General features: G+C 37.1%; 1 protein-coding gene across 1 annotated transcript in view; it reads right to left on the bottom strand.

The window, feature by feature from the left end:
• Positions 1-14,395, bottom strand: part of UBE3C (ubiquitin protein ligase E3C) — a 117,194-nt gene that overhangs the window by 76,541 nt on the left and 26,258 nt on the right. Inside the window, exons 7-10 of the mRNA XM_038755613.1 lie at positions 13,334-13,487; positions 12,660-12,880; positions 10,784-10,938; positions 9,667-9,854 (exon numbers count right to left, since the gene is read on the bottom strand). Of these exons, the coding sequence (XP_038611541.1) occupies positions 9,667-9,854; positions 10,784-10,938; positions 12,660-12,880; positions 13,334-13,487 (718 nt within the window). The remainder of the gene's footprint in view (positions 1-9,666; positions 9,855-10,783; positions 10,939-12,659; positions 12,881-13,333; positions 13,488-14,395) is intronic.

Here is a 14,395-nt window from a genome sequence, read left to right as displayed (position 1 = left end):
CCTATACCACGTTTAACGAACAGCATCATATAAGCAGTACGTTCTTACCTGTGTATGAAGGGGCAGAATTGTTCCCAAATCCAAGACTAGAAATCAGAACCTAACTGAAGTCCACATCATGCAGTCCACTCAACTAAACAAAAAGCAGTCTTGGTAATACAATCTCAAAGGCATGAAGAAATTAACTGATGCAAGACTAAGGAAAAGCTTCAACCTTCTCAGCAAATCACTGACAGGGAACATGCACTCATCAGTCTCCTGACATCTTGTGCATATAAACATGCTAAATCAATGATTCTCAAACTTCAACCCTCTCCTTATGTCCCACAGTGTTCCTCCCCTCCAAAAAAGAAATGGAGAAACACAAAGATAATCACATCTTTCTGTCGTTTCACTCTGAAACAGGTGGGGAATAAGGCAAAGGGAATGGAAAAAGAGGTGAGAATGGGGACGACAGCTAAGAAAGGGAAGGAGAGGGCAGGTGCTGTGGTTAGTATGACAGACACCCCAATTTGCCTGTACCCACCCCAGTGCTTAGAACACTGCCTAGCACACAGTAAATGCTTAACAAATACCACAATTATTATTATCAATGTAATAAAGAGGAGATGGGCTAAGAAGCCACACTGGTGGGATGCCACCATTTCATCTTCATACATTCTGGAGAATGTCCTTAAGTTCCCAGTTTGCTCTAAGACCAATGTAACTAGCTCCCTTACCACCTGGGTTTCTCTAAAAAATATTGCAGTGCGGGATTGCAAGGTTTTAGAAATAAGGACCACTCTCCTAAAATGCTTAGTACAGTGCTCTACACGTTAAAGCATTAAATAAATACCAATGATGAAAGAAGGAATGTGTTCCTTTAGGCAAGAGTACAATCCGAAATGAACCCAGGAAATCACTGCTTGATTCTGGAGTGCTTTGGCCCTCTGTATTTACACTGCTTTTTTATTTTAAAGGATGACAATGGCTTTTCAATTCAGGAGCCAATGTCAGGAAGCCCAATGAAAGTATAAAATTAACCAAACCTTTCAAGAACTATATAAAACAACATGGGCAAAATATCAACTTAATCCTAAATTTAAGACACTAAACTATCATTACTAGACCCTTGGAGTTCTGGGTCTCAACTCCCCCAAAATATCCTACCCTACCAAGGAACTATACCTAGACATAACTAGACAGACCACATTCTAGGCCCTTTCCCTTAAAACACGTTAAGTACTTTTTACACACACTATTTCAAAGTTTCAAATAACTGCAGTTTTCCATGTCTATAGAAAACAGTTTCTAACAAATACAAACTTTTCTATCATTATCATTTATTCACTAGCATTGCAAATGAAGTTTATAGTAACTGCTTAAAGTTCAGCATACTTTCAGGCCCTGAAACTAGGGGTTGACCTGCAAACCCTGTAACAACAGAGAAAAGCCCCATTAAGATTTAAACCATCTAGTACAACTCCAGGTAACAATGAAGGGACACTTCAGGATGTTTAGGATGTTTTCTGGTGATTAAGTCAATTCAGATTTTGAGAAATCCAACAACTACAGCGATTATTAGCTCCACATTCCTTGGAAAGCTTAATCTAGGAGCACATTTCCTCTGTAAGTTATTTTTAAAATCTGTTTCATCACCTAAGAATTACAAGCATGGTGAGTACCCAAAGAATCCAGGGCCAAACATTTCTAATCAGTTCTCCACTTAATAATCCATAGCCTTTTGGTACCCAGAAATTTGGGGGTATTTAATTTTGTTTTAGAAAGATATCAGAATTAAGAATTATTACAGTTTGGGGCTTTTGTTTTTCCACCAATACTACTTTATATACTACATAAAATGACAAAATTCAGTCATAGTTTTTACATGTTTTCTTTTACTGAGTTACAATGAAAACTTAACAAGCAATTATGGGTGAAATTTTCATATAATAAGCATAGTTTGAGTGAGAACCACACTACACTAAGACGAAACAGAGGCACTGTTGTAGTAGTATGTGATTAAATCAAGGTTTCACTTGGATTAAAACTACTGTTCCCCTTTCTTACGCATTTCTTTTTCCTATAAGGCTAACAAGCGTGCTTATGGCCTCTCTGCCTTGAAACATGTTTCCAAGCACGGAGATAGTAAGAATTCAACATTGACCTTATATTAAAAATTTCTCACTTTGCAGCCTATGAAATGAATCTGGGATGTTTATTAAACTGCTCGATGATCATCTGGGGGAATATTTTACAGCTTCCATAAGTCCTGAATGAGAAACTCTCTAAACCACTATTTATGACTACCTATATTTATAAAATTCTTATAAAATCTTGGTAGCATTAACTTGTGCAATGAGCAAAGATGCAGACTTTCCTACAAGAATACAACTGTTCTCAAACTGGTAATGCATTAAATTCTGAAAATCAGCTGATTCTGGAATTTTTCATTTTACAGTTATTTTTGATTTCTATTTAAGGAGGGAGGTGTCAAATTCCTTCTCTTGAATGGAATGGATTAAAAATGATCCATTAAGCTTTATTTAGCTGAGGCACCACTATAAGTTAATTAGTTAGAGCCAAGACTTTCAGCCTAGGTCATAAATTGGGACCAGTTCCCCCCTTGAGGCCATTTAAGTTAATGAAGAGAATACAATACAATGAGACAGACTCATTCAGCCTGGCAAAGGTCACCAGGATCTAGGGAGCATATTTTGACACTTGCTAAGAATGGCAAGGTGTTACAGGTAAAAGATAAAAGACAGCTGCCACTCAATGATCCAGTCAACTACTCTGCTTACAACTTATCACTGTTACTTGTACAGTCTTGCTGACTTTGTCACTAATGAAAATTTCCATTATAGTATCCCACCTTGGCCTACAGTTGTGCCTACTGCTTCTTTAACATCCCTAGAACATCGTGTTCTATCCAGACAGACCAGCATTGTTCCTTAATTTCCTAACAGGTTCCAGAGAACATAGTGAAAATCCGTGTTATGGAAGAACCCCTAAAATTGGACACCCACTTTCATAGATGGGATACTTTAGAGGGACAAAATGTACTGAGTGATACTTGTTGGATTGCACTGATTTTTGAAGACTTTTCATCTTTTACTCAAGGTTTTTTTTTTAAGAAAAAAGGTAAAAATCCATATTTTACCTAGATCAATCACTTCAACCCCAGGAGGGCTCCTCTCTCCACCAACGTTCAAGGATCAAGAGACAAAATTACAACTGAGTAGGAAACACACTATATGTTATGTAAACTTGCACATATTAAAAGTAGATGGCTGCTAAATTTTGGGTTCTCAAAAACTTCTAGTACATTTTTGAAATTTATAAATGGGATGGGGGTGTGTGTATATGTACCGGTGGCAGCCCTGATTTTAAACAAAGAAACAGATCAACTCTGTAATAAACTTACAAGGAAAAATATCCCTAATCCTACTGCAAAGAATAGCTTGTCTGTAAAAGGGGAAGCTTGCAAAAGAAATCCTAAACGAAATGTTTGTGAAAGATTCTCCTAATCACAATGGCATTTCTTAACACACTGTCTTCCTATGTGAAGAGATTAGCAGGGCTCCAAAATGCAAGTAATAATATAGCACTTGCAGCTGAACAAACCAAACAGAAAACTGTCAAAACTGTAGTCCATTTGAACATTTAATACATACATTAACTTCATTAATATTTTAAAATTAGTTTCTGGAAGTTATTCTTTCTAAATAAGGGTTTCTTTTCACAATTACTTTAAGTAGACTGTAAAAACACACTTTCTCTGATATGGCTACACTGGTTTAAATACACAACTAGGCAAATAGTTCAGTTTCTACCTCAAGGCACATGAACAGTCTGTTCACAGTTTTTAATATATTTCTAAATATGCTTTGTTTCTTCTAAACGAATTTTCATAGCAGATAAAAACTATTTCTCATTACAACTCATGCTCAGCGAGATGAAAATGAACAACTGTTTTAAAATTGGATTTATTGGTTCTGTGAATTATTGAGATAGAATTAGCAAGACTAAGAAATGAGTGACATTATAGAAAATTACTAATTTAAAGTCATTTGTTAGCCTCTGATCTGAGCCCCCCCTTCACACTATCTCTTAAGTAAAATTTAATGAAAACGACAGTCAATACAGTGCAATATTTCACACAAAAGCCTCAACTTGAATTTAATTTCTCCATCAATGTTATTTAAATAATCACTCCTTGCAATTTTGATGTGGGTAGGAGAAGAAGTCTGAACTTCTGAACCCAGTGTTAAAGATTATTCATCAGCAGGACATTCTTACTAGATACTGTAGTACTTAAGAGCCACTGGGGAACACCAACACATTTCAAAGGCTTTGCTCTTAATACACTTCTCCAAGTTACACTATTTAACAAGGTAGGGTAAGGCAGCGCATCCTTGCCACAAAAAATTAAGTACTCTGACAAAGATAAGGACCCCTGTGTGATGTTCCTTAATTTAAACAAAGCACTTAATTAAGGAATGCTGTGTGATGTTCCTTAATATTTCTTATTTCACCAGTGCATTTTGTTTTTGCCCTCTCTTACAATTCACACCAACTCTGGTTAATAGAATACTGGTCACTTAAACATCAACTTCCAGTTTCAGAACTCAAAAGGCTTACCGAACTTCTATTACAATATTCCCCCTAAAGTGGATTACCTAAAATGGCAAAGTTGAAGTTCTTTCAAGGCATTAGAGTGTCAGCTGCAGTAGTATAACGAAGTGCAGTAGGGTAACCCAAGAAAAGAACTGAATTTATTTCTAACCCCAGAGAAATATTCAAACACAGCAATTTCCAATACAAACAAATCTGAACAGAAATATTTGTAAGATACATATATTCCACCAGCTGGTCTCATGGAAGAATCTCCTGTTTAGGAGCACATCCTGAAAAAATGCATTTCCACTTATAAATTTCCATTGAATTATTAAGCAATCTAGCAACATGACCTCACCACCCCCAAGTTTACTAAGGGATTAGAAACATAATCAATAAAATGAAGTAAATAGTTTGAGAACCAATAAAACTAGCATTAAATGCTACCTTTAACAAGGAAAAGTGATAAAAGGCTCATGTTCTCATAGTCTTCTCTAAAAGAATGTAGCATTCTAGAACAGGAAGACCAAACTCATTCAAAAATTCATTAAAGATTAACCAAGGACTTTCTATGCCAACCTTTATTCCTTAGCTAGACTTCAATGGTTATCTCTTCCTCTGGTAGTTTAAGTCTGCCCAATTAAAATACACTCAGCACTTTGCTATTTTGCTTTAGTCCTGAATCTTGGCAACACAAACGTTGGTTATTGAGGGCCTACCTACTTAGGAAAGAGCTCTACCCAGTCACCTAACCAGAAAATACTTTCATCTTTAATGGACATATTTCCAGCACTGACTCTGATCTTTGGGGTAAGTCCCTAGCTTTTTACACCTCAAGTTTCCTCATCTGTAAAATAGAAATAATGCAGCTATCTGTTCCTCCCTCCTGGCAACAATGAGATAACATATGAGAATGAACTTTGAGCTCTTCAGAAAATATAAAAGTGCTATTATTGACATAGGTGGCCCTTCAGCTTTGTAGACAGGCTCTCCAAAGATGCAAAGCATGGATAAAAGTAGTGATTTCATCTCATTTTGCTGAAATAGATTCCTTTAAGAATTTTCTGACACCAAGAATCTAATAACTAACTTAAAACACCACCTCGAAGAAAAGCATTTTAGATACTCTTGAGAAAACTTGTCAGAGAAAAATTCATGTCCACATAAACCTACCACAGCTTACTCAATTAATCAATGGTATTTATTGGGCACTTACTGTAATTGTGCAGAGTACAGTAACAAGCACTTGGGAAAGTACAGAACAATGGAATTGGAAAATGCAATCCCTGCCCATGAGGAGTTTACCATCTACAGGAGACAGATACTAAATAAATTACACATAAGGGAAATAATAGAGCATAAGGTTATTTACATAACTGCTGTGAGGCTTATGATACTGCACTTGACAATGCAAAAAAATTATTGAGTTGCTAAAATTTCAACTCACCAAACTAATTTCCCTTTGGGAAATCCTTTAGGAACAGTGATCACCAACTGGCCCAGATATGAAATTTACATCCCGAACTATCTAGACGTTCAAAAAGTAAAAACAGTATGCTTACAAAGGAGGAGATTTTGGGCTGGTAAAACTGAGAGCCATTTTACACTTTTCATTTTAAGAGACAATGCACTGGGCACTCATTTATTTTCATGGTTAAACAGGAGATAAAATCATGACCAGTGATGAACCTCTAACAAGAGTTGCTGGAACAATGGACAGGCAATGTTATATTGGTGTGTTGTACTTTCCCAAACACTTGGTACAGTGCCTGCACACAGTAACTGCTCAATAAACTTGATTGATAAAAAGGCAATAATACTGCACACACAAGCACTCAATAAATACGATTGATTGATGGATAATTGGAAACAAACTGGAAAAGTTTTAAGTGACCAAAGCAGAACAAAACTTGGAAAGGAAAAGATTTTACACAAATACTTCAAAACAAAGGTAGCCGCTTGGCATACTATATGTTTTGATATGCTAAAATTAAAAGTATATTATAAAATGGTGAATATGAAATTGAGTAGAATCATTGGCTAATAGTTAATGTGGGAAGAAAAAATACTTTGAGTGGTCATTGGAAAAAAACAAATTGGAAGAAAGTTGTTACCAATTTCCCAAAAAACTGAAATGTTTTACCACTGCCAGGAACTATGAAGACAGCTTAAATATTTAATTTAAAATAGAATTGCATTTAAAATTACAAAATTTCAGGAGAAGCTTCTTAGAGGAAATAGATGTTGTACTCACATAAGTACAGCTATAGACAGCTTCTTTACTCATTATACATCTTTAGGAAACAGTTCACTACCAAACCTCAAGTCTGAGCAGCAAATGCATTTAAATCTAGTAATTACTAACCAAGGCAATGGACTCTGCAACAATAAAGACAGGCCTCCTAAAATTCAGGTGCTATGATCTACAGATTTCACATCCTGCTCTAATGCAATTAGTCTACAAAGTGCTAATTACCCTAATCAAGGATCACAGTTTCAGTAACATCTTACTTCCTCTAATAGCAATAAACACCAGTGAGCTAAGATAGCACCTAATTAGTTTGCTGTATTTACAGGGCAATTTCAGCAGATCACGGGTTCCAAACTTACATTTGGTTCAACTTAAACTTTTCTTTGGTACCCAAAGAAATAGCTCACTGTTTACTACAATAAATCCCACTACATAAACATAGATGCATATGGCAGAGAGAATATTTTAAATCTTCCATTTAGCAGTACTGCTATATGGGGCTAGCACTCTCTATTCCATGAAAAGAGTGCTTAACCTAAAGAGTACTTAATGATGTGTCATTTCCCATAGAAAATAATGTAACGTGAATTTAAAAACTGATAAAACACAGTAATGTTACATGACCAAATAGCAAAGGAAATATATACCCCCGCCAAAATTTTGAATTTGATGCTTTTGTGTACATATGTAAATACAGTACTTAATTTTCCAAGTGCTATTTTTCATATCCATTGAAAAAAAGCAATTTGGTATTAAAAGGTCTTCCATTATCTATGCTAAGTAGGTGCTGTCATTACCTAATGCTAACTTGAAATAGGTTTTAATTACTCTATCCACTCAGTTAAAATACTTCAAAGGGATGGGAAGGGAAGTGCTTAAACCAAGGTAAACTTTGTCTTGGTGAGAAAGCCAATGCTTTTTATAAAGGGGGGTGGCTGTACTGGGCTATTTCATTGTTTAGCTAGAGCATTTTCATTGGTACCTGGCTGCAATTTTCTTCTGAAAACCACACATCTGACAAATCTATTTTAAGAAACTGTCCAATTTTTTTTTCCAGTTCTCTCCTGTTATTTGTCTTTGTGTTACATTGACAAATAGTGATTTGGATTATTTTCCTAAACAAAGGTCCTACTATGGGTTATTTGACTACAGTCGGGCTGCCAGCCTGGCAACAAAGGCAATCTCTAGATTGGTATCAGAAATCCTATTTCACATTACTCTACCAAGTCACTGAAAAGGTGACTGGAGCTACAGCACAGAAGCAGAATAGCCTAATGGACATATTACAGACCTACTACATAACCTCAGGCAAATCATGACTTCTCTGTGCCTCAGTTTCTATAGCTGTAAAATGGGGGTTAAATACCTGTTTACCCCGCTACTTAGTCTGTGAGCATCACATGGAACAGGGGCTGTGCAAGATACCTGTTAAGCACATTGCATGCAACAAATACCACATTATTATTCTAGGTGGGTGAAACGAGCTGTTGGCCATACAGAGATGCAAAACTTAATTCTGAGCATGAAGGCCAATATGGAAGCAGGGGTTGTTTAGGGGGAGGAGGGTGCTCAAAAGGGTGCATTGGGGGCATACCAGAGCAGAGGCTTCATCTGACCCTGATCCCAGATGATTCCAGTGAGGGAGAGAAAATCCTCCGTCTGGAATCCAGAGACCAGCCCCCTAGTCTGCAGGCCCAGCAAAGGGGAGGAATGCTTAATTTATCCCTAGAGCTTGTCAATACCCAATGCCCTACTGGGCTCTCTAGCTAGCTGAGGGAACAGAGGCTAACTCACCTTCACTGCCTCTGCCAGGCTCTGCCAAGCTGGCAAAAGAGGAGCTTCTGGTTCAGTCTCAACAGGGGCATGGTTTGCCCCTCACTCTGAAGCCAGGTTGGAAGCTACAGTTGCCCACCCTCCTTCCTGTTGGCAGAGCGGGGTGGCTGTTTCTAAAACTTTACTCTCAACCAACCCCCTGCAGCTTTAAGGAACAGGGCAACTAGATCAGTCCTAGACCAACTGATTCACCCCATGTGTTGGGGAAGAACGGGGCAAACATCAGAGATGTCGGGGAGAAAGATATAGTTCTCATCACCCTCTCCCCTTCACCAAGTTGGCACCTCTGGTCATAAAAACAAAACACGTAGCATGGCTTTCTTCCAAGCTCATTCCAACCCATTTTGAAAACCACAGAACAACTAGAAATTAAGCAATAAATTCTCCAGGACAGTCAAGTCAGGGAAAAGGAAACTTATTTTTAAAAAGTTTCAAAGCTCTGTCAGCAACAGGTGTCAAATACATTAAGTTAATAGTAATAATAATTATGGTACTTGTTAACTTCCACAGTGTATGAAAAAAATCTATTGCAAAGATCACTGAGTCTGTTCCACACCTCCACCAGTGCAGGAAAAAGCATAAGGCAAACTTTGATTTTTTGCTGTTGCTTATACTTTACCTTCAAGTGGTTAGATAATACTTCTAAGATGCCATTTTCTAACAAGAGCAGATCAGATAACTATTGATTTACTTGTTTTGTTGTGTATTTATAATTCTATTTATTTATACTGATGCCTGTTTACTTATTTTGATGTCCGTCTTCCCCCTTCTAGACTGTAAACCCGGTATGGGCAGGGATTGTCTGTCTTTATGGCTGAATTGTACTTTCCAAGTGCATAGTACAGTGCTCTGCACACAGTAAGCGCTCAATAAATAACTGAATGAATGAATGAATAACATAAGCCTAGAGTACACAATTGAGATCTAATATTTGCTTTTCCAAAACTAAAATTGCTTATTAAATGCAATGGTGGTGTACTTGCCTGACTTTTGGCACCACCATTCGGTGCTGTACCATCAGGGTGTGGCAGATTGATGCCATCAGTGTAAAGACTTCTTCACTGGCAGAATCCCTCCAGACCATGTTCAGAAGAGTGTTTGTCTGCTGTTTTGTATCCAACTTCTTTAAGCATTCCTCTGTTATGTACTGCATTGATATTCTACCATCCCCCTAAAAAAAAGTACCAAGAAGTTGCTCAATTAATGACACTGGATTAGAACAACTCAAAAACCTGAGATGTAGTTTCTCCCTTTATCTAAAATCTCACTACAATCCCACATGCACAGCTATATTGCTTTCCACTCTGAAGGGAAGCTCTTCTTAGGTATTTTTACTTCCTATAGTGGGTTTTGTCTTTAAAAGTACTCTATCGCAAAAAGGGTTTTTTCTGGTCTGCATTTCATAAAAATTTTCAAACCAAGCAGCTAACTCCTGATATTTAAAATGTCCAAATTTTAGATACCCTTATTCTTGGATTTCTGAGCAAGAACTCGGAGGATTCCTGGTTTCTGATCCAAGGATGATTCAGGGAGTTTGCCCGGACTCCATCCCTTGGTCAGAAGAAAAACATAGGAAGCAGCATCACCTAGTAGATAGAGCATAGGCCTAGGAGTCAGAAGGACCTGGGTTCTAATCACAGATCCACTACTTATCTGCTGCATGTCCTTGGGCAAGTCACTTCATTTCTCTGTGTCTCAGTTATCTCATCTGGAAAATTCATTAATTCATTCAATCATATTTATTGAGCACTTACTATGTGCAGAGCACTGTACTAAGCGCTTGGGAAGTACAAATTGGCAACATATAGAGACGGTCCCTACCCAACAACGGGCTCACAGTCTAGAGGGGGGGATTAAGCCTGTGAGCCCATGTGGGACATGGTCTTTGTCCAGTCTGGTTAGTTTATATCTATCTCAATGTTTAGTACAGTGCCTAATACATAGTAAGCACTTAATACCATTAAAAAAACCCAAAAGAATATCTTCTTCACCAGCAGCTCTGGACTCAAGAGTAACACAGGCTAAAAAGCCATTATCTAGGTCACTGAGCAGGTTTACCCACACATACAATCTAGTTTTGAGCATCTTTAAACTCCTTACAGGTGTGGTCATCGTTCTATCAATCTCTTCATCCTCCTCTTCAGAGTCACTGGCTGCATCCTGACAGTTTGCTCCCATAGTTGAAACAGGCAATTGAGAAAGAAAAGTCTGGAGGACTTTTAAATACACAAGTAGTCCTTCCTCTGAAAGAGTTCCTTTAAAAGACAATGTGAATACATCTTCATTTAAAATTGCATACACCTATGTCACATTGAAGAGGAATTTCAAAGAGAGGGAGGGAGAGAAAGGAGAAATCCCAGGGACACCATTATATCCCACTCTCAGACTCTCCATCCTAGGACAGCTCCTCACACTCTGTTAAGGGCACATACACATCTGTCTGTCTCTCTCTCTCTCCAGACAATCCCCATTCTTTATTCAGAAATTTTCCTTTATCCTTACGTGGACCCACTTGTGGGATACTACGCACTTCTGCTATAGGGAAAATTTCATTTACATTAGATCCATCTAAATCCTACTCAGGCAAGAAAGTCACAATTCAAGACGAAATTAAAATATAAAAGCTCATTCTTCTTGATTCAACCTAAGCACACATGATTTCCAAATTAGAGATAATTGTAGGTTTTGTTTTTTTGAGGCATCATAAGGTAGCAAGGATTTTTTTGCTGTCATTTCAGATAATTTATTTAGCTACATCAAAAACAAATAATTTTGGCAATTTATATATAAAGTAGATTTGAAATAGCAATTTAGAAACACTTTGATTCATCACATGGATATTTGAGGACACTTGCTTCACATGGGGAGGGCAAACACCTGTTTCCAAAAACAAGAGACACTTAAATGGTTTTATCTTACTGTAAAAACATGCTTATGAATTTCATAAATTTTTCCCAACACCATACATTTGCAAAATTATTGTGAGTTTCTCTGGCTCTATTCCCTTACTATGGCAAGCTTTTGTATTTTTTAAAGGGTTTGCCTGGGGAACAAAAATCTACATAAACACAATGGGACAGAAAAACAATAGGATAATAAAATTGTATTCTCTAGTCTGTTAACTTTCATCCCCATATACATTGTTAACAAGGATGTTATCTCTGGAGATAACGTGCTTAATGGGATTATCCATACGGGCTACTGAGCCAGGCATCTGGGAGTATGGGCAGTTTTCTTTCATCTACTAACCTCCTGACTAGACCTCAGTTGCCTCTGGAAACTTCCCGATTTGAATACCTGTTTCTTTAGCATCAAAACTACATTTATATACATTTTTTAATTTGACTTTAATTTGAATTTGAATAAAAAGGACTGGATCTTAAAATATTTTTAATCGTCCCAAAAATTTAATCAGGAATACGTGTTTTTAAAACACATTTGAATAAAAAGAAATTTTTTAAAAATTATTTAATATCACCTCCAAATACTTTTAAAAAATTCCTCCCAAGGCCCAAATTCAAACTCCTGAGTTACTGCCCGAGTTCTAATCCCGGCTCCACCATTTGTCTGCTGTGTGGCCTTGGGCAAATCATTTCACTTCTCGGTACCTCAGTTCCCTCATCTGTAAAATGGGGCTGAAGACTGTGACACCCACGAGGGACAGGGACTTGTGTCCAACCTGATTTGCTTATATCTACCCCAGCATTTAGTACAGTGCCTGGCACATGCTAAGTATTTAAATGTCATTATTATTATTATTGCTAATAGTAGTAATAATAAAACCCAAACTTTTGAAATCTCCACTCATCAACATTACTATTTTGCATTATTTTGGGTAAAGCACTACAGCACTTTATAGGAGAGGCATCACTTCCTGGATCACTTATAGACTCCCTTCTACACTATGACTAATAAAGCAGATTTAAACTATATGCTATTTATATAGATTCTAATTTTAAAAAAACATTTTCCATACCCAAGTGTGTTTCGCCAACAGTTAAAACAAAATAGAAGAGCCATGGTGCTCTGTCATTTTTTCTTGAACGTCTGCTCTCTGTTAACAATAGTGCATTCAGAAAGAGTTCATAAGGGAATAAGGTCTGTACATCTGCTAATGCTGGAATGATAAAATGAAATATTTGATCTGTAAAAGGTGCTGCGAGAAAGTCCTCTGTGAAGGCCGCAAAAATCTGTTGTCTGAAAAAGAAAAGTTGTTTCTTTTTACCAATGTATTAGTTACTTTATGATGATCATGAAAATTTACATATAAAAAACTTTCTATGAAACAATATAGTCTAATATCGATAAATTCAGTTAGGTGATGATTAAAATGATTAGCCTAATAATGAAATTCTTCCTTTGACTAATTTTATTTTCTAAGGAAAGTTAAATAACTATGTCCGGACTGTCAGAATTAAGGCAGCTATTTCAAAACCACACAGTAAAAAATATTTTCTGAATTAGTCACAAAGGACACAGTGACATTCAAAACAGAAATGAATGTTTTTCCCCAAACAAATGAGGTTGCAAAAGCATAAATTCCCATAAATAATCTGTAAGTAGCATCTTAGAGAAGCTGTTTGTACTGAATAGATGGTATAAAATGGCAATAGAGAAATATGTCCATTCTCCAATTTGTTTCATTCTTACCTTGCACCTTCTGGACAGGAGCTATAAGTAAAGTGCAATGGTTTCAGAACATTCTCCAGCAGAATTTTTGCAATAGGAACTCGAGATACATCAGAATACTCAATACTTGATGGAAGCTTGCTATTAATTAACAAGTAAAGGGACCTGTAGTATCCTAAAAGAAGCAAAAATGCATACAATGTATGTTTTAACCTGTTAAAACATGATTAGAATTTAAGCACTTTGTGAAGAAGGGGCCTGTTTAAATCAGAGTAAGACAGTCAGCAAAAAGACTAGAAGTATGATTAATGTAAATGCTTCAGGAGGAATAGCTAATGTTTTACAATTCATAGAGTCCTTTAATTAAATTCCCAAATTAATTTATAAAAGGGCACACTAATTTCTCTAAAGCTTCAGTTTCTGTAAGAATTGAGTTAGTGCTCAAGGCCTAGAACGGTGCTTGGCACACAGTAAGTGGGAAGCAGCGCGGCTCAGTGGAAAAGAGCCCGGGCTTTGGAGTCCGAGGTCATGTGTTCAAATTCCGGCTCCGCCACTTGTCAGCTGGGTGACTTTGGGCAAGTCACTTCACCTCCTTGTGCCTCATTCCCTCATCTGTAAAATGGGGATGAAGACCGTGAGCCCCTCGTGGGACAACCTGATCACCTTGTATGCCCCCCCCAGCACTTAGAACAGTGCTTTGCACATAGTAAGCGCTTAATAAATGCCACCATTATTATTATTATTAACAAATACCATAATTATTATTATTAAGCACCAATTTTTCCATTCAAATTAAACAAGTAGTCGAATTTTCAGAGTTCAACAAATCCCAGAATCTGGAGCCCAGAAATCCCTCCTTATTTAGGTAGAAAGGCTATATACATCTTTCTTTAATCATTGTTTACAATGACACGCATAGTTGTCCTTAGTGCCTGAAGATATCTCTGTGCCTGAAAAGGCCAATGCAGATCCCACAGTCCTAAATGCACTGCGCACACCCAAAGAATGCCCCTTGCTGTGCTGCCATGGTTGCTGTTTGCAGTGTCTGGAGCTGTTTTCATCTTAGCCTTCTGTTTCACAGCA

The sequence above is a fragment of the Tachyglossus aculeatus genome, chromosome 13, assembly GCF_015852505.1.
Source record: "Tachyglossus aculeatus isolate mTacAcu1 chromosome 13, mTacAcu1.pri, whole genome shotgun sequence".
NCBI classification, from domain to species: Eukaryota; Metazoa; Chordata; class Mammalia; order Monotremata; family Tachyglossidae; genus Tachyglossus; species Tachyglossus aculeatus.
Note: the sequence above shows the minus strand (reverse complement) of the source record. Positions and strands in the feature narration are given on the sequence as shown.